Here is a 22,645-nt window from a genome sequence, read left to right on the forward strand (position 1 = left end):
GCTCTCACCAGAAAGACATATTCATTTTGTGTTTTTGAGATAAAACTAATAATTGGGCATATTAAAATCAAAATGGACCCTTATTCATGTATTATTGCAGTACTATTAATGATTTATCACATTATCACATGCCTCCTCACAATGACATCTCTGATGATGTGTATACTGGCATGATACTGCATCAAGTGTCAGCAATAATGGCTACCAGTCACTCCCCTGTCTTGATTGGCCAACCAGAGGAAGTGTACTGCTAGGTGAAAATGATGCAGCTTCAAGATTATATACTGCAGTACTTCCTCCTGTCCCAGACATGCAGTATAAGCTACTGATGCTACCGGGAAAAGATTTAAAGCCTTGGAGTATCAACAACAGCACCCTCTGCTGGTTTATACATTTACAACAGCCATAAAGCTGGGAAATATAAAGCATATTTAAAAGCATCAGCTGAAATTGTTTTTAAATGGAGGAACTTCTTTTTAAAGATACAATTTCTTACATAAGTATATAAGCTTTTGTAAAAATGATCACCAAACAACCAAAACAATAAATAAAGTGAAAAAAAAAAAAGACAAAAAAATTAATAAATTAAACAGCATATTGCTTAGGAAATTTTAAAAAGTACACTACACTCCTCACAGTTCAGACAGAGCAAACTTACTTGGATTAAAGTTCCTTCACAGAAATGGGTTAAACAGATACTAAGGCTTCGTTCGTCAATGATCATGTGATTTTCTGAAAACAGTACGAGTCTCGATAGAGGACTTCATTGGATTGCATTGGTGTCATTGGTAACATAGTTGCTTCTTTCATTTTTCATAATTTTTGTTAAATGTGAAAAGCTGGTATAGAAAAAGGGACATCCTAAAATTTCTATGTCTCATTTGTGATGCTCCTCTCTGATCCTAGACAGAACTGTGTCCAGTCAAACTTTGTGGCATCTGTTAATTAGAAATATGGCCAATACTAATTTATCATATGTACCAGTGTTTCACACTTGTGCATTTGTTTATGAATTTTAAAATGTCAGTTTTCCTATTCAGCTTTCAGCTCTCTTATTCATGTTCATTTTGCATAATGTTGGCTTTTCATGGTAATATTACTGAATTTAAAGGATTTCAGAATATTTGCTAACCACAAGTCTTTCTGCTTTAAAGGAGTTCTTCACCACTGTCAAAATGGGCTTTCAATAATACTTGGCTGTCCATACAGTAGAAAGGTGAAAAAATTGAAATCGGTGCTACCAGACTAGAAAATACAGAGAAATAAGACTGTTGTCTTCCCTTATGCCACATAGGTAGGAAAGCTTTAACACCCATAATGCACTGGGCATGTTGCTGTCCAAGGCCACTCCCACTCGTATTGGATAGGCTTGACCAGAGTCAAATACCGCCTTGCTTTAGCAGTAAATACTTCTTAGCAACCTTTTAGTTATAATGGTGTCAACTTGCATTGTTTCCGGGTGCAAGAATTCAAAGAGCACATGTTTAGCGGGAATGAGTTACAAGATATTTTGATGAATGTTTCAGCTGTTTTGTCTATACATTGGAAGTCAGTGAGGTCCAAAACAACAATGGATCCTACTGACTTTCATCATATGGGCATTTCTTGTGATGTTCAAAAGGCACATATATGAAATGCACACAGGTTTGGAACAACATGAAGATGAGTAAATGATGAGAGAGGGATATTTTACTCAAAAATTTAAATTCTATGTATTACAAAGCCTTCAAATGAGTAAAATTACCTTTACAGAATTAAGAATGGGAAGTTAAAAAAATGTTGTTTACACTCATCTTTGCTAATAAAAAAACATATAGCTGTAAAATAACCAAACTGAGCAATATAATGGAATATCAGAAATGAAGTACCTTTCACAGAAGGTGTGAAGGCAGGGAAGGACCTTGGGATTGTTGTAGCGATCCAGACAGATACTGCAAATCAGGAACTGTTTGTCGATCTGACGCACCACAGGACTTGGGAGGGTAGAAGCTTCAGTGGCCATCCTAACACTCTATCAAAGACCTCCCACACTTCTTCAGCCCGCGCCCTGTGGAGAGGGTACAGGAGTTCAAATAAATAAATGAAAAAATTACAGATGGCACGCTTTTCCTGGGAAGGCCCACAAGATGTAGCTATTTCGTTGCAATATGTAAGAATTTTGCAGTAAAATATCCAAAAACCACTAGGCCAGTGTTATATATTTTGTTCACTTGAGTACTTACAATATCCCAAATGTTTCCAACTGTTTGTAAATCGTGAGAAAATTGCAATTTTAACCAAGGCTCTGGGACGTGTGAGGAGTCGCCTGTCAATTGCTTTAGAAACCATGGAAACACCAAAAATGCTTTAATATTTACATGTTTTAATAGACAAGGGAACAACTGTTTTGATATATTTATAGACAGAAAACGAATTATTTTTATATAGCTCAACACGTTTAGTCTTTTGTTTAAATCTAATTTTCTTGATTTTTTTTGTGAGTACCATCCTTTACCATGCCTCAGAGAAAAACACTATTTTGTCAAATAGCTAACAGCATAATCAGATGCAGCTTTATTTTTATTAACAGTAATACAGCATTTTCTCCATCATACAATATGTTTTAAAATGAATTGCATGCCATTTATCAACACAAGCCACCCAGCATTTAATATGATATTCTAAAATCGATCTATCTTACTTACTTCAGTGTTTCTCAAACAAGTGTCTCACAGCAGCTGCCGAGTGAACGCACAGAGTAACATTTTCAACACACTCAAATGTATCTAATCTGATAAACAGAGCTGTGTTATCTCATACTCATGACCGGAAAAGCGGAAGCAGCGCCGGCGACTGTGACATAATAAAAGTTCTGCTGCTCGTGAGGCGTGTGTTGCGCAATCCTCCAGTGTCCTCATTCAGCTCCCACAACACTCGGCCCTGCTCTGCTTCATACTACAGTAACGTTAATAATCGCATGCATTAACATGATTTCTGCCCGAGTCCTACCCAGATTATTTTCCACCGGCTGTGAGGTGAAGACCATATATCCCAAGATTCCACGCTCAAACTTGCCGTCATCAAGCTATGCCTTTGTTTTGAACAGGCCTCTAGCGACCTCTAGCGGACAGAAAACTTTACATATTACACCAATAGAACAGAACACAAATAAGGTGCTAAGGTGCAGCGAATCTCACGTCACAACTCTGGAATCCCAGTTCCAAATAAATCTTAAACTTTTACTCTACAAGGCAGAGTAATAATTAAAAGGAGCATGACATGGATTTTTATTATTATTTGAATATGTTCCTTGAGGTTTACTTACAATGTTAAAAGTTAAACGATTTTCAAGCCTCATTCTGACCCTCTGTCTGAAATAACCCATTTTTAAGAGGCGGCGCTCCATTGGATAATGTCATTGCATAGGATAATCCAAAAGGTAAAACATCAGCCATGACTGACAGTGGACAGTGACCTTATCTGAGTGCAATGTCACAGATACAGCACAATATTAAATGAAAGGTTTACTGGTTAACTCTGGATATGTGATATTGCAGTGCTGCATATGGACTCCATATAATCGGTTGTGTTTTTTTCAATATATTGTAGTGTTCTCAAGAGAAGAACGAGGCATATCGATGCAAAGGGGTGTTTTTTAAAAAACAGTTTGGGCCACAGCCCACACCATACACACCCTGACTTATTCAGAGAGCCACATTTGAAGCAGCATGGAACTCTTCTGCTCCCCTCACCACAACACAGGGGGCGGAGCCTCCCCATTTTCAACTTGAACATTTAATAACATTAACATTAAACACATCCTTAACTACAACAACAGCAACATGTTACAATATATATATATATATATATATAATGTGTAAATGGATAAAAATGAATGTAAAGTTTTCATATATGTTCAACAATATAAGCCGATAATTATAATTATGTTATGGCTGATAATATATAGAAAATTCTACACAATTGTAGTTATTAGTAAATAAGTCTATAAAAAAACAAGATTTTTTTTTTTTTTTTAAGCTGCAAGTAATTTGTCATTGCAACTTTGAAATACAGTATGAAAAATTAAGGCCTATTAATTTTGAGATTAGCTAAAAATTACATTTAAAAGTGTTATTAAATTATTAGTTTTTTTTTTATTTTTATATATTAACTGTAAGAGAACTTTATATGACAGCAAAGGTAATCTATGTGGAAAAATAGAGAAAATGCACATGCACAATTAAATATCCAAGCTCGGGTTATTGCTGAATAATTTTTTATAAATGTTTTTGGATGGCTGTTCCTTTTTACATAGTAAAAGTCAAGCCAAAATAAATCCATTTAAGGACACTTTTAACAAGGCTTGTTTATCTTGTTGCAGTGTAGGTTGGACAGTTTTGCCAATATCTATTTTTATTTTTAAGAGATGCATTCTACAGTATCCTTAAGATGTTTTCAAAACAGAAAAAACCTTAGCAGTAAATATTTCATTAGGCCTTTAAAAGCTGTCTGTTTAATGCACACATTGCAGAAAGCCAAGCAGAAGTACAGGCCAGATGTCCTCACTGCTGAGCAGAGCAGAATCATGCATCTGTGAGTCGATCCACTGACCACATGACGAAAGTCAAACTCTAAACACAGTCTTCTGGACAATATCTACATAACAGACTGAAAATTATGCTCTGGTGTGGGATATGGAAGCTCATAAAGAGAAAATTGATGGGTTTGTCTGCACTGGATGCTGTATACGGTAATAATTTTAGAGTGAAACAAATCTCTTATATATTGAGAAAATTCAAGTCTACAGTTTAGCAAAGCAACATCCTCTCATTGTGGATAGAGTATGAAAAAAAAACATGCTTGATAAATGATATAATTCAGTCACATTAATGCCTTACCTCATCATGAACACAAATGTGACCCTGGACCACAAAACCATTCTTTAAAGACAGACAGACAGCATGTCTTATCCAGTCTGCCCTCAAAGATGAGGAAAATGGATACTTTATGCTCTCAGATTAAAATGCTTCAGATTACCACAATACCAGCATGGTTCCACTCAAACCCATTTGTTCTGTAATTGCTATCATTTCCTGTGTAGAGTATCCTCTTTCTTTTCTTTAAGGCAAAGTGTTTTTTTTTTTTTTTTGCTCTGCCTCCAACACTCTTCTTTGATCCTGATGATCTAAGCTCTTCTTGAAATCAATAACACTGCCTTTTTAAGCATAGTGTGAGCTTCATGTTACATGTAAACCATTTCTGCCCAGTTCCAATTTCAAAATTAAAACTATATCTAAATATAAAGAAATTAATAAAAATAACAAGAGCACATGAAAAATGAAAATGAAAACTGACCATATGAAAATAAATTACTATAACAGTATATAAACAATACTAAAATAATCCTGTACTATGAATAACATTAAAAAAAAACTTTCTCCACAGTTGAAACTAAGCTGAAAACAGTTTATTATGTACTTCTGCAAATGTCTGACATGAGACAGATGAATGCATTTGAACGCATGAACACACATGAACCCAAATTTACACATCATAAATGCCTAGTTTTCATAAACCTGACTCGCCCAGTTGCGATGAGGAAATACGAAGGAAGTAAGATAGCACTGACAACATCAGAAGAACTAATGATAAGAGTAAATTGTGGGAGCATCTGTCAGACCTTTGAGATGTTCCTGACTGTGTGTATAACAAGATGCTATACTGTACATATTATACAACTGAAAATCAGTAAAAAATACAAAAAAAAAATGGCTAGTGGAACACTGGCATTAGAGATGTAACAAGCAACTTATGAGAGAACATCCACAAACTGTCATCTAAATTAGATATGATTCATAGGAAGTGCAGATTAGCTTGCAATGTAGGGCATGTCACAAATACTGTAGATCAGTGAGACTGAGAGAAGCAGGACACAGCCACAGTTCTGGAGCCGATCCCTCAAGGGCATCCACCCCCTCGTTCTACTGGAAAAGAGCTTCACTGAGACCATATCACCATAGCAACACCGAGAGACGTAAGGAGGCCGTGAATATCTGAACCAGAGCATAAGGGGGCGTCCACATAGGACAATTTCTTAAATTAAAATCAGCTAAACGGAACACAACGGAACTGAATTAACTCCCATTACACTGCTGCAAATAAAACATACAGATACAGATAGAAACATACAGATAGCGTACCCTAATATGTAATATGTAAATGTATATGTTGTAAATGTATATTTCCGACATTGATTTGATGTAAATTGGTGAACTATTTTTAACTTGATTTCACGAGTTCACACTTACAAATATTCCAATAGAGTAAACAGTATGTGTATTTGGCGTGCTGTCCGAGGAGAGGGCTCCGTGAGAGTTCGGTGTTTGGCCCGAACCCAGAGTACTCCCCCCGTTTCTGTTTAGGAAAGTAACCAGGCGAGTGTGAGGAGATGGGGTGGTGGAGGGATGCTGAAAACTGTCGAGAAACATAGGAGAGTGACTGCGTATATATAGGTCTCCACTCATGCTAATTTGGTAGACATGTTGATTGTTGACTGGAGTGATGTGATGATTAGTTAGATCATTTGAATGTGTTCCTCCCGAACTTTGTTAATAAAACATCATATGGTCTCAAATCACAGAGCTCATGGTGGAAGATGCTGAAAAAACAATGGGCCAAGTTCATACAACAGCAGAATACGGTTGTCAGTCCAGTATTTGAATCCTTAATACGGTTATGTGTTTACAGTGCACAGTATAGATAATTGCAGGAGTGACATCTGCATTCCATAACCGAACTCACACCCGTAAATTTTCAGGACTCACAACCACATTCTCAGAACACCTGCGTTGTGTGACGGCACAAGACTTGACATCTTGTCTGTCACGTCACAGTGTGAGAGAGCCGCTCTGAGCTGTACAGTCAAAGCTCTCTACCGGAACTTCTCCCGTCAGTTTTGCATTCTACGTGCAACTCAAATGCTCCCCTCTCCACCCCAATGTAAAAGCTGCTGTTGGTTAATGAAGAATTGACGGATGAACTCACGGCTTGATTGGACTCTTGTATCAAAAGTGAAGAGACTTTTCAGTTTTATGGACGTCGCCATCTTTGATATTACTTTGGTCACTTTCGCTATGGTTACTGGTAAGAGAATATGGGTTTGACTCCCATTGCATGTTCATACAGACTGTATTCGAGATGCTACAGTAAGGTGCTGTTTGAACGAGAAATTTCGAGACTCTCACCTGTAAGTAAATGTGGATGTCAATCCCAAAAACTGACAGTGTGATTGTAGCTATGGTGCATTAGGGGAAATGTTCATCTTCCGCATACATATAGCACAGACGGAACACAAGAATACATGTGAATGATTCCTAAACCCGAAGATCTGAGCTAACAAGGCTGAACGGTAGGCCTGTCACTATAACTACTTTTTGTTGTGCGATATATTGTTCCAGAAATAATTGCAATAAACAATATTATTGTCAATTTAAGACTATATAATCATAATATAACAGCATAATAATGAAAGTAGGCCTACACACTTTCAAATGACACAAACCATTTAATTCTTCAGATCATGGGAATGAAGGATCAAAAAATGTAAATCCTAAATAAACTTGAATAAATTGTAAATATTTTCTAAAGAAATTGCAAAGTAACAAGTAAAAAAAAAAAACAGGCTCTATGGAGATTTTCCATTTACAAATTTTTCCCTGAACTTTTCTCAGTAAAGTAAGGGTGCACTATTGCTGATAACACAAACCCAACTTAGCAGTCAGATGTCTGTATAAATAAAGACATTTATATTTGCATCAGAACAGTGGATTGCGGCTTTGAAATCGAAAGCATTCGGACTTGTTCTTCCAAACTGTCTGTATTTGTCAGGAAAACACCTGTCAATGACTGCTCTGTGTAACTGCATATAACAGCATGATCGGCAAAATGTTGGTGACATTCATTATCATGTAAGCATAATGGCGATATATTATGTCACCAAAAATTATTGAGGTCATGTACATATATTGCATGATAAGTTGATACTGAACGGCAAGAAACACAAGGCTGTGGCTTTGAGAGGGCACTTAAGCATATGAGTTGTAGAAGAAATGTGGCATATTAGCAAATAAATAAATAAATAAATAATTCTTTTGAACCAGTACTGTGATTTATATTTAAGAAAAAGTGTAACACACACACACACACACACACACACACACACACACACACACACAAAACTTTACTAGATAAATCTGTCCCTGTGCTAAACACAAAAAAAATAGTAAATTAATGTATAGGTGTACCATTTCTCAATTGTTGAAAGAAAAATCTGAGTATGAGTATGTAAAAATGAGTATGCAAGTAACGAGTATTTAAATATGTAACTTGAATATTTTACATTTTTTAACATTGTAAAGTTTTGGGTTATGGATTGAAAACAGTTGCATATTCTTTTTGGCATAAATTTAAACAAAAAAATTTACATATGTAAATAAATATATATTGTGCAACGTCAGCCTGTTTCTTTTTCACACATAATTATTTTGTATTAAGTTGACATACTAAGGCAAAGTTATTAAGTTGACATGGTGTAGACCCCTAACTCTACGCATGTATCCCAACACCCTCAAATAACCACTGTAGCCAAGACTGAACATTCACTGAAAGCAGTCCCATGCCATATATGTTGCCTTGTTCTACATATGTAGTTTAGGTCACACTCACAACTTCTTACATTTCTATTTCAACAATTAGTGTCTATGTTTACGAGTCATTTACCACTGTAGATATACAGTCAAACCAAAATTTATTCAGACACATTGAACATTTCAATCATTAATACAGTTTATTCACTATTGTTTTAAAACAATGGTAATAAAATATGACAAGATCTCAGAGTTAAACTGTGTCAGAATAACTATGTCAGATAACACTTAAGAAAAACATGTTCAGGTCAAAGTGTCTGAATAATTTTTGGTCCCAAATTTTTATCAATTTTACTGCTAGTCCACTGTATGAAGAATTTTCGGGTATAACATATCACAGTTTACTTTATTTCACTTACATAAATGAACTATAGTGTCCTGCACCCACTAGTAAAAAATATAAAAAATATAGTGTCTGAATAATTTTTGGTTTGACTATATATAACAATAGTAAGGCAACTCTAAAACATACACATTTCCTAGACTCCTAAAGCCCCTGTCATTTTCCGCATACCATCCCTGCTTGGGTCTGTTACATAATATTTATATAAGCAAGCCTTGTGCAGACTTTCTGTCACATCAAAGAGTGCACGATAAAGATGACATCTGATTTTAATACTAGACCGAATAACAACAGGAATTTACCTCTATAAATGAACAGATCATTCTTAGGTAAACACTGCACACCAGACTAACAGCACTAGAAGTCACAACATAATGCAGTTACTGTAGTCTTTATGCCAACCATAAAGATGTATCAAGAACAGATTCTCCTAAATATATACCATCTATCAAGAGGTGCAAACAGTTTTCCACAAACAAATTAGCAATAATAAAGCACTGCTGTATCAGAATAAAAGAAGGAGCCTATATTCAGGCCAACATTACAATGTCAAAACATCATGTCATTGAGTATTATCATCCACAGTGACAAAATGTTACCAGCAGCAAGAGAATCAATGGAGCATCAACAGTGTATATCAGAAACAGCTCCACTGAAACCTACCATCAACCAGCTGTTCTCAAGGCACAATCCCACATGTTGATATCCGGCAATGCTGCGTTTCACGTCTGCACTGAGCAGAGAGGAAATCTGAGCACAGCTAAGCCAAAAAAGAGATGACAGCTCATTTCAGACTAGCACATGAGAAGAAGGATTACTGGTCTCTCGCTCTCTCTGGATCTTTAATCAGGCCACACCTTTCTTTCGTTCACTCTCTACGTCATTCATAAATTCACCATGTAAACATTCACTTTCCCTCCCTCTCTTTTTCCTCTCATCAACTCACTCTCTCTAAATGCTAACTCACTGCAGTACTCTTTGCAAAGCATTGTGGGATTGTGATGTAATTCTGAGACTGAAGAGGAGATGAAGGTGCAGATGCCGCCAATGTTAGTCTGTTTCTCAGCCAATAGGGCATTAGGAGATTAGACTGAACAATGATGCAGAAGCAAAAGAGTGAGTGATTGAGTGAGTGTGAGAGAGAGAGAGAGAGAGAGAGAGAACATGAGAAAGCGCAAGCCAATGAGATACAGCTGCTTTTGTCAGCATGCATCATTAGTGCTGACTCACAGTAAGGCAGTCAGAATCAGACGGACGCTGTGGGGCTGAAAACACTCACACAAAACTAGAATAAACAAAAATATGGACAGTTCCAAGAATGAAATCTTTATGAATATGAATTTGTTAATTAATAACAATTTAGAGAATGTGATCAAAACCAGATTAAAGGGAGGTGAAATAAAAAAAAAAAACATTTAAAAACAAACAAAAAAAACTCTATTTTTTCTTTCTTGTGTGGAACGCAATGAAAGTGGATGTGGGCCAGTAACAGATGTGGCCACCACCATTCACTTTTTATTGTATGGAAAAGACCTGCTTTGCTCCACACAATAAAAAATTATTAGTTAAAACATGCATCTACTGTATCTAAGGTCTAATACATACTTTAAATGCAGACAACAAGAATCCGCTTAATACTATGGTTGGAAACCTGAAAATGCAAAATTAATTGGTAGGCCTACTTATTGTGCGATTGTCACGAAGGGCGTTGCAAACTCCCTTCTAAGACATAACTAATGAGTAATGACAAGAACAGTCAAAGTGCAATTGGTATAAATACCAAAGACAAAGAATATAATCAACGAAACATAGAACAGCTGAATCAGTAACAACTAACACGGTAATCAAAACAGATGGGAAAACTAGAACAAAGGGAAAAAAAAACACAGAAAACAGAACATAACACTTACAGAGATTCAGGTAAGGTTAGGGATTGGTTTGGTGGTATGGGTAGGTTTAAGGGTGGGTTAAGGTGTAAAGGAAGTGAATCTGTCAATTTATAGGGGTAATTGAATCTGTTCCTTATATAAAAATGATCATGATTAAACCATTCGATTCATATGGATTACTTTTACGATGTCTTTATAAACTTTCTGATGCATCAAAGTTTTGGTTGCATGGACAGGACTCTGCTTTGATCCAATGTACAGAAATCTCTGCCTATCTTTGAGGTTGAAAGAAAGCCTTATGGGTTTGGTACGACATCAGGGTGAGTAAATGATGACAGAATTTTCATCTATCATCTATTCATAACTCATTAAACAACTTATCAGTTTTTGTCGTATCAAATTGTTATCATGACATTTTGGTGTCCACTATTGAAATGTCGCTATTGTAATAACCCAAGTTTGTACAAAAAATAAGCAATCAGGTATAGTGTAAGAAAAAAAAAGCAGGTAACACTTTATTTTATAGTGCTGTAGTTACACATTACTACATGTACTTGCTATAGTAATAACAGTAAATTCTGCATAATTACAAGTAACTAACCCTAAACCAAACCCTAACCCTAACTGTAACTCAGTTAGTACGTACATGTAGTAAGTACATGTAGCTAATTAATAGTACTCAGTACTTATTTTTTAGTAATTACAATGTAACTACAGCACTGTAAAATAAAGTGTAATCAAAAAGCATAAAAGGAAAGAAATTCATATACTGTTTTTATAATCTACAAGTGGCTCTAATTTTCCAATCATTCAAAAAATAATATTAAATACATATAAATACTCTAAGGGCTTTGCTTTGAAAAACGCGAGACACAGGCAGTGGAATGGGGAAAAAATGCAAGGTCTCGAGATGCGTTTTTTAAAAGTCAAACTGATTTTAACTTGAGAGCTGCTTTTTTAGAACTCTGTGTCATGCGCGAGACGCTGCTAAAGACACAAGACGCAAGCATAACGCGTCACATGTCAGTCTAGCCCGTGTTTACATAGAAAAACAATGGAAAAGTAGCGCATTGGAATGGAAAAACATGTTCTGTGTGAACGGCCCCTAACAGCAACACCTTTTTGGATATCTTAAGTTTAGCATCAACACGATCATAAACCATCATAATCAAAGCAAAAGCAAAGTTAATCATGACAAATCATTATTAAGACAGTACAATATTTCACATTATAACGTGCATTGCTCTAAACAGAACTTTCATGGCTGGGTTTACTCACTCTCTTACAACTTAGTTTTCTTCAGAATGCAGCTATAGCAAAGCATTACTGCCAAACATTCAGTTCAGATCTGCTATGATGTTGTTCTAAACAGTCCAGCCCATCACAGGGCTTTCCAGATACTGAGCTCAGCTGTTTTGTTTATGACCCGCCTTTGGCAATTGACCGTAATGGATTCGCACAATAGTACTGACAAGTGACCATGGTGATGAACAAGACCTTGACCACATCAGTCCAAACAACAAAAGCAAAAACAAGTCTCTGTTTTAGAAGTGAAAACTAAACTTATTCCACTTCTTTCAGCTGAGTGTAGGCTAGAGATTTGAGTAAGACCCATACTTATACAGGTCTGAAATCAGGTATTCGATGGTTAAATACAATATGCTTTACTGTATTTAAGCTAAATCTATTTTGTTTCAAACAGATGTTTGGCTCTTATTCATCTTCCAGTATAATAGCATTTAGCATTCTGCTGCCTTCACCACCTCTGGAGGATAATATGTTATAAAACTAAAAATTGAAAAAAAAATATTTTGAATGTACAGTAGATTTACATTTTTTATATATCACTTTGGCACCTTTTTTTCACAAGTGGCATATTTTACAAACTCAAAATACTAATATTTTTCAGCTTACTTAAATACTAACCTAAATAATAACTAATAACATTTTAATCTATACCTTTCAATTTAAGTAGCAGCCTTTCAGAATGCAATTAACATGAACTGTTCATTTGCATATGATCTCGTCTATTTAAATACACCCATCAAGATTATTTAACTGATCTTAAAGTCGACATGAATCGATTGTATTTTCCCTCTTTATTGTGATGTAAACTTATTGCCCAGCCCTTGTGCAGGTGCACACATTATCATAGAAGTGATGTCATTGCCAGGGGGACGGGATGTTAATGTTTTTGACTGATGACTTATATATAATTATGTGCACAGATACATATTTTATATTAAACACAACAACATTTCATAAAAAATAGGAAATGTCAATTTTGATTTTATGGTGATTGTAAAGGCTAATCATTTAGAATACATATAGCCTACTTACAGACTTTCAACTTTTGTGTTTAAGTATCAACATTTAAACTACATATTCAAAACCAATGTATTATTTTTGCAGTATAACCACTGAAGTTAGTATACTGCTGGATAGACAGCAAGGGAGAGGAACCAATCAATGATTGGTTGAACCTCATTGAACCAATCAATGAGAGGCGCATCAGAGAGGTCAAAGAGGCAGGCCTGGGGCCTCTGAAAGAGGTGGGGTGGCAGAAGTGAGGAAACTGTTGTATCAACTTGATTCAAGCATTTTATACAGGGAAATATTTAACACAGAAACAAGGAATTTGGGCTGAACATAAAACATATGACTGTCTTTGTTAGGTCATGCAAACCTAAAAACCATACAAAAAGTGAAAACCAACTGTACTATAGGACAATAATCCATGTTTCTCAAACTGTCTTTGATTCACTTATAGTACATCATATAACAAAGTGAAAACAGTACTTTCTACATTAAATAGGGCCATGGGATATAGACAAAAAATGCTATCACAATTTTTTTGATCAATATTGCAGTTTTGATTTTAATCTGTTTTGAGACACTATTTCCTTACACAAATACTTGTCTTATTGATGATATTTGCAGGCACCATCTGTTTGCATGAATGATAGCCTATGTGACGTCATATGTTATTTCTTTATGCCTCTTTGAACTCTTATGTTGCCTGTATCAATTTTTGTTCACCTGGTTCAGAATGCGCCATTGTTTTTCTATGTAAACGTGCTAGATGGACATCTTTAACCATTTTGCTAGTGTCTTTTGCAGCATTTCGCATATGACACAGCATTTCTACGCAGTGCTCAAAGTAAAAGAAGTTAAAAAAATAAAAAAATTAAAAAAAATAAAAAGCATCTCTCGACCTGCGTCGTGTTTTAACCCGCAAAAACACGTCCAGTGTGAATGTTTTGCTGCAATGACGGTTCTTGCAAATTAACTGCTTTAGGCTAGACATGCTGCATTCAGATTGTATACTGAGGGGGTTGTCGTGTTTAGAAATCATGCTTGCTCACATCACACTTATATACGATTTCGATTAATTGCACAGCCCTAAAAAAAAGTACATTGTATTTTTAATGTACCCTCTATATATCATAGTACCACAGTACAGGGGGAAGGAGTTTAATGACAGGTTTCTGTAACTAGGCAACAAGAGCATTTTCTGACAGCAAAATCACCATAATTTGCATGATATAACTGACAATTGACTGACGTTGTGCCTTTTTATGTCAAAACCTTGAAAAAACCTCAAACCACTCAAATAATTAATTACCCACCCTCATGTCATTCCAAACCAGTAAGACTGGTTCATCTTCGGAATACAAATGAAGATCTTTTCAATGAAATCTGAGAGCTTTCCCTCCATAGACAGCTACACAATCGACACTTTGGGGCTTGAAAATGTTCATAAAGAGATCGTAAAACTAATCCATATAAATTGAGTGGTTTAGTCCAAATTTTCTGAATAGACTCAATCGCTTTATATGATGAACAGATTTAATTTATTTTTTTATTCACATAATAAAATTCATCAACACACATTGGTTGTGGTAAACAGAAGCTTAAAGGAACACTCCACTTTTTTTGAAAATAGGCTCATTTTCCAACTCCCCTAGAGTTAAACAGTTGAATTTTACCGTTTTCGAATCCATTCAGCCGATCTCTGGTTCTGGCGGTACCAATTTTAGCATTGCTTAGCATAGTTAATTGAATCTGATTAGACCGTTAGCATCGCGCTTAAAAATGACCAAAGAGTTTTGATATTTTTCCTATTTAAAATTTGACTCTTCTGTAGTTAAATCGTGTACTAAGACCGACGGAAAATAAAAAGTTGTGATTTTCTAGGCTGATATGGCTAGGAACTATACTCTCATTCAGGCGTAATAATCAAGGAACTTTGCTGCCGTTCCATGGCTGCAGCAGTGCAATGATATTACGCAGCGCCTGTGAGCCCCTGCTTGCACAGGGAACGTGCCTTGCAACCATGGAGACGTTTGTGAGAGACGCTGCGTAATATCATTGCGCCTGCTACAGCCATGGAAAGGCAGCAAAGTTCCTTGATTATTACGCTGGAATGAGAGTATAGTTCCTAGCCATATCAGCCTAGAAAATCGCAACTTTTTATTTTTTACTTTTACTCTTAGTACACGATTTAACTACAGAAGAGTCAAGTTTTAAATAGGAAAAATATCAAAACTCTTTGGTCATTTTTAAGCGCGATGCTAACGGTCCAATCAGATTCAATGAACTATGCTAAGTTATGCTAAAAGTGGTACCGCCAGAACCGGAGATCGGCTGAATGGATTCGAAAACGGTAAAACTCAACTGTTTAACTCTAGGGGAGTTGGAAAATGAGCCTATTTTCAAAAAAAGTGGAGTGTTCCTTTAAGCAAATGGAAGCTGGTTGACGTTTGAGAACCAATGAGGTTCATTCTTGTGTTATGCAGCATGTTTGATGAGAGGTTTGCTCTTGCACGTCAAGCAGATTCCTCTCAATTCATATGGATTAGTTTTACGTTCTCTTTATGAACTTTTTGAAGCTTCAAAGCAGTAATTGCATAGCTGTCTATGAAGGGGGAGAAAGCTCTCAGATTTCATCAGGAAGATCTGTGTTACGAAGAACAAAAATCTTATGAGTTTGGAACGACATGAGAGTGAGTAATTAAAGGGGTGGTTCATTGTGATTTCACTTCTTTAACTTTAGTTAGTGTGTGATGTTGCTGTTAGAGCACAAACAACATCTGCTAAGTTAGGATGCTCAAAGTTCAATGCAAAGGGAGATATTTTCTTTTAAAGAATTCTCTGTTTAAGGGCTGATAGGGACTACAACGAGCTTCTTCCCGGGTTGGTAGCATCACTAACCCTAAAATTAAATAAACCCTGCCCCCGAGAAGATGCAACAAGGGGGGTGAGGCCCTGTTATTGCAATACAGTACATAACACAAATGCAACAGCATATCATAAATGCCAATATAAGATATAACCGTAATTAAACTAAACTATACCTGTTCTATCTTCCTGCAGCATATATTCTCTGGCTCTGTAGGCATCTTACAACAGTTCCCACATGAGTGATTTATAGATTATCATGAAAGAATATGCAATCAATAACTTTAAGAAAGTTAACTCCACATCAGCTACATAAATTCATTAACTAACAATTTAGAAACACCCTGTTGCATTCTACATGTTGTCACTTCTTCTTGAGTCTCTCCATCATTGTCTGACTTTGAACATAAAAGCCTTAACCGTTTCAGACATTTTCAGTGAGTCTTGAAACCCCGCCCTATTCATAGGAGCAGCAGCTCATTTGCATTCAAAGGGACACAACCAAAAATCTCACCCTCAAAAAGTGACAAATTTAACATGCTATACAAATTATCTGTGGGGTATTTTTAAGCTAAAATTTATACACACTCTGGTGACATCAGAGACTTATTTTACATCTTGTAAAAGTGGCATTATAAGACCCCTTTAATAACAGAATTTTCATTTTTGGGTGAACTAACCCTTTAAATGTAACTGTTGCATGCTCACTAATAATCCATCTAACTGAACAGGGCTGCGTTCCCCCAAAGCATTGATCATAGATATTAATGATGCACCAAAATTTTCAACAAACAAAAATTTTATGCTGAAACAGCAATTTTTGGTTTTAACCCAAAAGGTTTTGGAGAAGAGCATTTGGCTAAGGCTATATGAACTGTATTACATATTCTTTATGTTTTTACTTAACCTGTTAGCGATGTCTTAATTATTTAATGTATGTTACTTTGAATAAATATGACATCTTTTCTATTACAGCCACTGTTTAAACATTTACAGCAACAATTTGCGGTAAAAACATAATTCTGTTATTAAAAGTTGATAAAAACTGCCTTATGTATTTGTATAACTCAGTTTTTATTTGAGTGTTGATTATTAAACAAATTTGATTAATTAATTGATTATTAAATAAACTGTCTTTTCAGCTTCTGTGTTTAAGTAAAAATTCTGTTCAGTACATCACTAGTAGATATATTATTTAACTAATAAGTCTGCAGCTTTTTTCATATTAATTGAAAGGCTACATGGAATATTTGTACTTACAGACATGTGATGTGTGACCTTTGCCATACATTCACAGCCCATCACCATCCATGTCACACAAGGTTGACTCTTTACCTTACACGGCCCCTCCCCCAACACTTTCATCAGCAGCACTAATCATCTCATCAGGGCTTTAACCCAAACGTACACACACACACACACACACACAAACACTTAACCAGGGCATGTGTGACATCCAACAATGAACACGGGAAAAACCACAAAGCAACAGTAACAGTACAGTAAACAGTACATTCTGCACATTCATCCTACCATAACTTTTAAGAGGAATGGCAACTTTGTTTATTTACTCAGGCTAAATTCATATTTTTTTAAGAGCCTAAAAGATAATGAGATGACCCTACAGTGTTGACGCATCATTCAATAGAATAACCATGGAAATTGAATCATATCAACAAACTCTGAGTCTATGATTTCAGCATGAGGGCAGTAGACAATGATGACCGATCAGCCCAATGCACTGTAATATCTGTCAGTTTCACCATATGCCTATACTATATTGATTTATACAAAATCCAGCCATGTTAGAGCTTTGAGTTACCAATATAATACTGATAAACAATTCAAATATAGATGACAATTTTAATAACCTGAATTGAGAATCCTCCTTTCAAACTTTGTTATAAGGTTCAGCCGTATTTGTGAATAGTCACAATTCTTGTGCAAATACTCCTCTGTTTTAACGAATAGCCATAATTTGACCTATTTGACCTCTGCAACAACCTAAATATCTTAAATTTCCATTAAAACTGACTGGTAAGTCTAGCAGATTTTGTCCAGAATTACCAATTTGTATACTCTACATACTAAAAATAATTATCCTGAAACTATGAACCATACTTAAACCCAAACTGCTAAAGTGTCAGTTTAAATCATGGCAGAATGGTGAACAGAACTTTATTTGCATACAGCTATGAGTACTGCACAGTAGACAACATGATAAAGGAGGAAGAGATGTGCAGGAAACTGTGCAGGAAACCTCATTTGGTTTTGCATGTGTGGCATCTTCTAGCAGATTTATAATTACTTTAACATCAATCTTTTCTACACAAAGCTGGTCTAAATTTATGGTCCTTTTTTGGACAAAGTAGTACAATTCACCAACCACTTTAGTTGTATGGGAATGAACAGCAAGGGCATTTTTCCAAATTTCTCCTTTTATGTTCAACCAAAAAAAAGAAAAAGAAAAAAAAGGAATAAAATTATAATCACACAGGTTGTGAACAGCAGCGTGCATACATTATAATCAAAATTTTGGAGGGTTAATTATTCCTGTCAGTGTTAAAATGATAGAAAACATTCAGTCTTTAGTGCAACTAAAAATATCATGAGCCACTGCTTTCCTGTATGCAAACCAGGACACTGGGCCAACCATCTTCCTGAGGAGGCCTATCTGCTTCAGTGTGTGTGCTTTACGGCCCAAGAAGTCAAAATGATCTTGTTTACGATCTCCATTTCCTATCACAGTGTAATTTTGGTTAAGACAAACCATAATACACAATGCTTGTCTGAAATTATGTGTTAATTCAGTCAAGCTGCTGGCTTGGACGTAGTGCAGCAGGGGTGTGTGTGTGTGTGTGTGTGTGTGTGTGTGTGTGTGTGTGTGTGTGTGTGTGTGTGTGTGTGTGTGTGTGTGTGTGTGTGTGTGAGCGTGCATCTTTAACTGATTATATAGGCCTACATTACAGTGCTGATTAAAATTGCAATCACTGAGTGATTTACAATAAGGACAGGGAAAACACCAACAAGGTCTGTCTAACTGTCGAAAAGATTAACATTACAGAACTCACACACACACACACACACACACACACACACTTGTCATCTTATATCAGAGTGGCATATTTTCCTTGAATAGGCGTCAGTGCACAGTCTGCAAGTGTAGATAAACTCTTTCCAGACATGCAGGAAGGGAGCAGGGCTGTCACGTTACAATGAATTACCACAAAAGAAAATGGCTTGTGTATTATAATGTTGATGCATTCTGAATCTGAAATATGGTGGTAATGGTACAATAAACCTTGATAAAAGTGTCTGCTAAATGAATACATGTAAATTGTGATAAATTGTATATTGTGAGATTTCTGAAAATGTCGGGTAGGCTACAGATGAATTTCAGTCAGAGCTTCAGTCAAATAAATAGTTTTAATAATAACAACATATTTTAATCATAAATTCCTTGCTCATTATGTAAAATATCAGAAATTTAGTTTGTATCTTAAGTGCTTGGGCTAATAAAGTCAAATAATTTCGATTATCATAGCAACAGACTGAAAACAGACTTTTTTGTTCACCACAAACTTGCAACCTGACCTGTGCGAAGCGACAGTACGAATTTTATGAAGAAATGCTTATCAATCATTGAAACAACTAAAATGGTCTGCTGTGCCACACAAAGTTATAGAAGCCTGTTGCATACCTCATAACTTATCAAAATATTGTCCGCCATAGATCAGTGACTATAATGCACATGTTGCTTGCATCGCAGATAGCAGATTATAACAACACAACGTTGGGAAAAATGCGTCTCTCTCTCTGACTAAAAATACTTACGCGTTCTCCATGTCTGCACTTCTGCTCAAGCCGTTTAATTCCAGAAAATAAAACCGTCAGATTGTCTCTGTCTGTCCACTCATCTTTCTCTTGATGAAACGTGAGTTAGGGATAACAAACTCACTGTGCCTTCAGCTACTGTCAAAAGGCAAAGGGAGGAGCCGTAGAAAATGACCAATCAGAAACGCTTTGATGAATGTAAGGGCGGAGTTACCTTCACCGGCCGTGACTTATGGCCAATCGCAAAGGTCTATTTTAAATGAGGGCGGAGAATGTGAAGTGCTTTGCGAGATATGGGGTTAAACTCTCACTGACCAAGCAGCAGGGATGAGAGGATTTAACAGTTAGTTCAGGTTGGTTGTGTGCGTGCGTGCGTGTGTGTGTGTGTGTGTGTGTGTGTGTGTGTGTGTGTGTGTGTGTGTGTGTGTGTGTGTGTGTGTGTGTACAAATTTGTACCCAGAAGTGAGCTAAATCTGACAAAATCTCCTAATCCTCTTTTTTTGGGGATGTTCTCATTTGCAAAAACGATATGCCTAAAAATTAAGTAAATACGTTTTTTTATTAATATTATTATTAAAATAAATTGTAAATATATTTCCTCAATTGCTAACACACTTAAATTCACTTGTAAAAATAGCTTGCTATTCACTTGTTTTTGGTTTTAACACATGCACCAACAGTAATAGTAGCCTATAGGCTAAAATAGACCTAAAAAAAATCCTTGTTTTATGCAAAACTAAAGAACAATACCGAATCGCCTTTCCATGTTGCCTTAAGACACTCAGAGAATATAAAGCAAGCAAACAAACAAAATATCTACAGTATATTGGTGTCTCTTGCATGAATCTTGAAATCAGAAAATGCCTAACCATACTGAAAAATCAGTTAAATGATTAAATGTGACAACCTGCAGAATAAATCATTGACTGTACTACTAAGACTATTCTAAGAAAACTGTAACTAAATGGTTGAATAGCTTCACGTGTAATAAAAATGCATATTCATTTGCAGAACCATGGTATCTCCTGACTTTGACATAATTAATTTGCAAAGAAATTAAATATTTGGCTACCTTAATTTTTTATATTTAATAATACATATTTGTCAGTTGCCAGACATGACTGAATAAACTGCTGTCCAATTAAAATGAGGAGACAATATCATTTGTCTCTTTTAAAATAATATAGTATACTATTTCTTAAAGACAGATTATACTTTGAGAAAAAAAAATACATGTTGCATCATTTAATCGTGGTGCTTGATTCCCAATGGCCTAGGCTGTGACTATATTTTATTTATATTTATATTTTTTATTTGTTTGAATTGCTATTGCTTAATAATAGCATTTTTTTTTTTTTTTTTTCATTATTGTTTTTTCAAGTTTTTAATTTTTTTTCAGGTCTTTTCAGTGATGAGCGCAGTGATGCTCTGCTGCCCTCTTGCGTTTGGATCCAAACATACAGTCTAAAAAATTCAATCAAAAATTAAATTTCTGTCATTAAGTACTCACTCTAAGTGGCTCGGGGAACAAAACATCAAAATTTGGGGTCAATGGCCAGGAAACTCCCCCAGACCTTAATCCCATTGGGAACTTGTGGTCAATCCTCAAGAGGCGCGTGGGCAAACAAAAACCCACAAATTCTGACAAACTCCAAGTATTGATTATACAAGAATGGGCTGCCATCAGTCAGGATGTGGCCCAGAAGTTGATTGACAGCATGCCAGGGCGAATTGCAGAGGTCTTGAAAAAGAAGGGTCAACGCTGCAGATATTGACTCTTTGCATAAAATTAATGTAATTGTCAATAAAAGCCTTTGACACTTATGAAATGCTTGGAATTATTCTTCAGTATACCATAGTAACATCTGACAAAAAGATCAATTTGTGTCATTCTCAAAACTTTTGGCCACAACTCTACATACCACTGTTTGTAGTAAACGTGGGTCATGTGAGATCATTAAATGAATACGGTAAAGTTCAGTAGACTAAATGTTTTTTACATTAAAATCAGATTGTGTTTCATTCGAATATATAGTAAAATCACTGATTTCTGATTTCTGTTTTGTATGTTTCTTTCTGTGCTCAACTCTGTTTGACCGCACAATGCGAATATGGCAAGACGGGTCATGTGACAACAAATCAACATGTTAAGCCAACTGTTTATTTCAAAACCTAAATCACATGCACTATTCAACAATACTAACCTCAGTCCTGTCCGAACAATACAAATATTCTGCCATCTAGTGGTACAACAGTGTAGACTGGAGGATCTGGAGTTAAAGAAGAGAGGAGGTTTGGACAAGTTTGCTCATCTCCAGCACTTTTTCTTTCTACATTCACAGATCATAAAATTTACTTTGACATTTTTCATCCTCTTTGTCAACAGGGTAACTTTGAGAAGCTAGACATGCTGTTGTTGTCTTTCCTCTGAGAATGGCACTCAACATCCAGTCCTTGTTGACATTAACATCCATCTGGGCTGACCTCCAGTGACTGTCTTCCTTCCTATACCTCTCTGACAGCTGATAGCTTTGGCATGTTTTCCATTAATAAGCTGGCGACCATCAGCAACAAATTTTCTACACTACAAAACCAGACACTGCTCTCAGCAATCTGTTATCATTTTCTCCTTTCAGGAAGATTGATGTTTCTGCATCTATTCAACCACCTCAGCTCTAGAGCATATTTTACAAGACAGAAGATACAATATTTCT

General features: G+C 35.8%; 1 protein-coding gene across 4 annotated transcripts in view; it reads right to left on the reverse strand.

Annotated features, from left to right (window-relative positions):
- trim2a (tripartite motif containing 2a) overlaps positions 1-20,067 on the reverse strand; it is a 31,034-nt gene extending 10,967 nt beyond the window's left edge. The window contains exons 1-2 of one of the 4 annotated variants that reach the window (XM_067404445.1): positions 9,691-9,841; positions 1,869-2,047 (exon numbers count right to left, since the gene is read on the reverse strand). In XM_067404445.1, coding sequence (XP_067260546.1) covers positions 1,869-2,002 — 134 coding nt within the window. In that variant the 5' untranslated portion in view covers positions 2,003-2,047; positions 9,691-9,841. Of the gene's footprint in view, positions 1-1,868; positions 2,048-2,222; positions 2,242-2,684; positions 2,796-9,690; positions 9,842-19,931 lie in introns of those variants that run through there. The other 3 variants (XM_067404446.1, XM_067404447.1, XM_067404444.1) reach the window with 3 other exon arrangements.
- Positions 20,068-22,645: the final 2,578 nt, after the last annotated feature.

Source organism: Chanodichthys erythropterus, chromosome 12 (assembly GCF_024489055.1).
Source record: "Chanodichthys erythropterus isolate Z2021 chromosome 12, ASM2448905v1, whole genome shotgun sequence".
NCBI classification, from domain to species: domain Eukaryota; kingdom Metazoa; phylum Chordata; class Actinopteri; order Cypriniformes; family Xenocyprididae; genus Chanodichthys; species Chanodichthys erythropterus.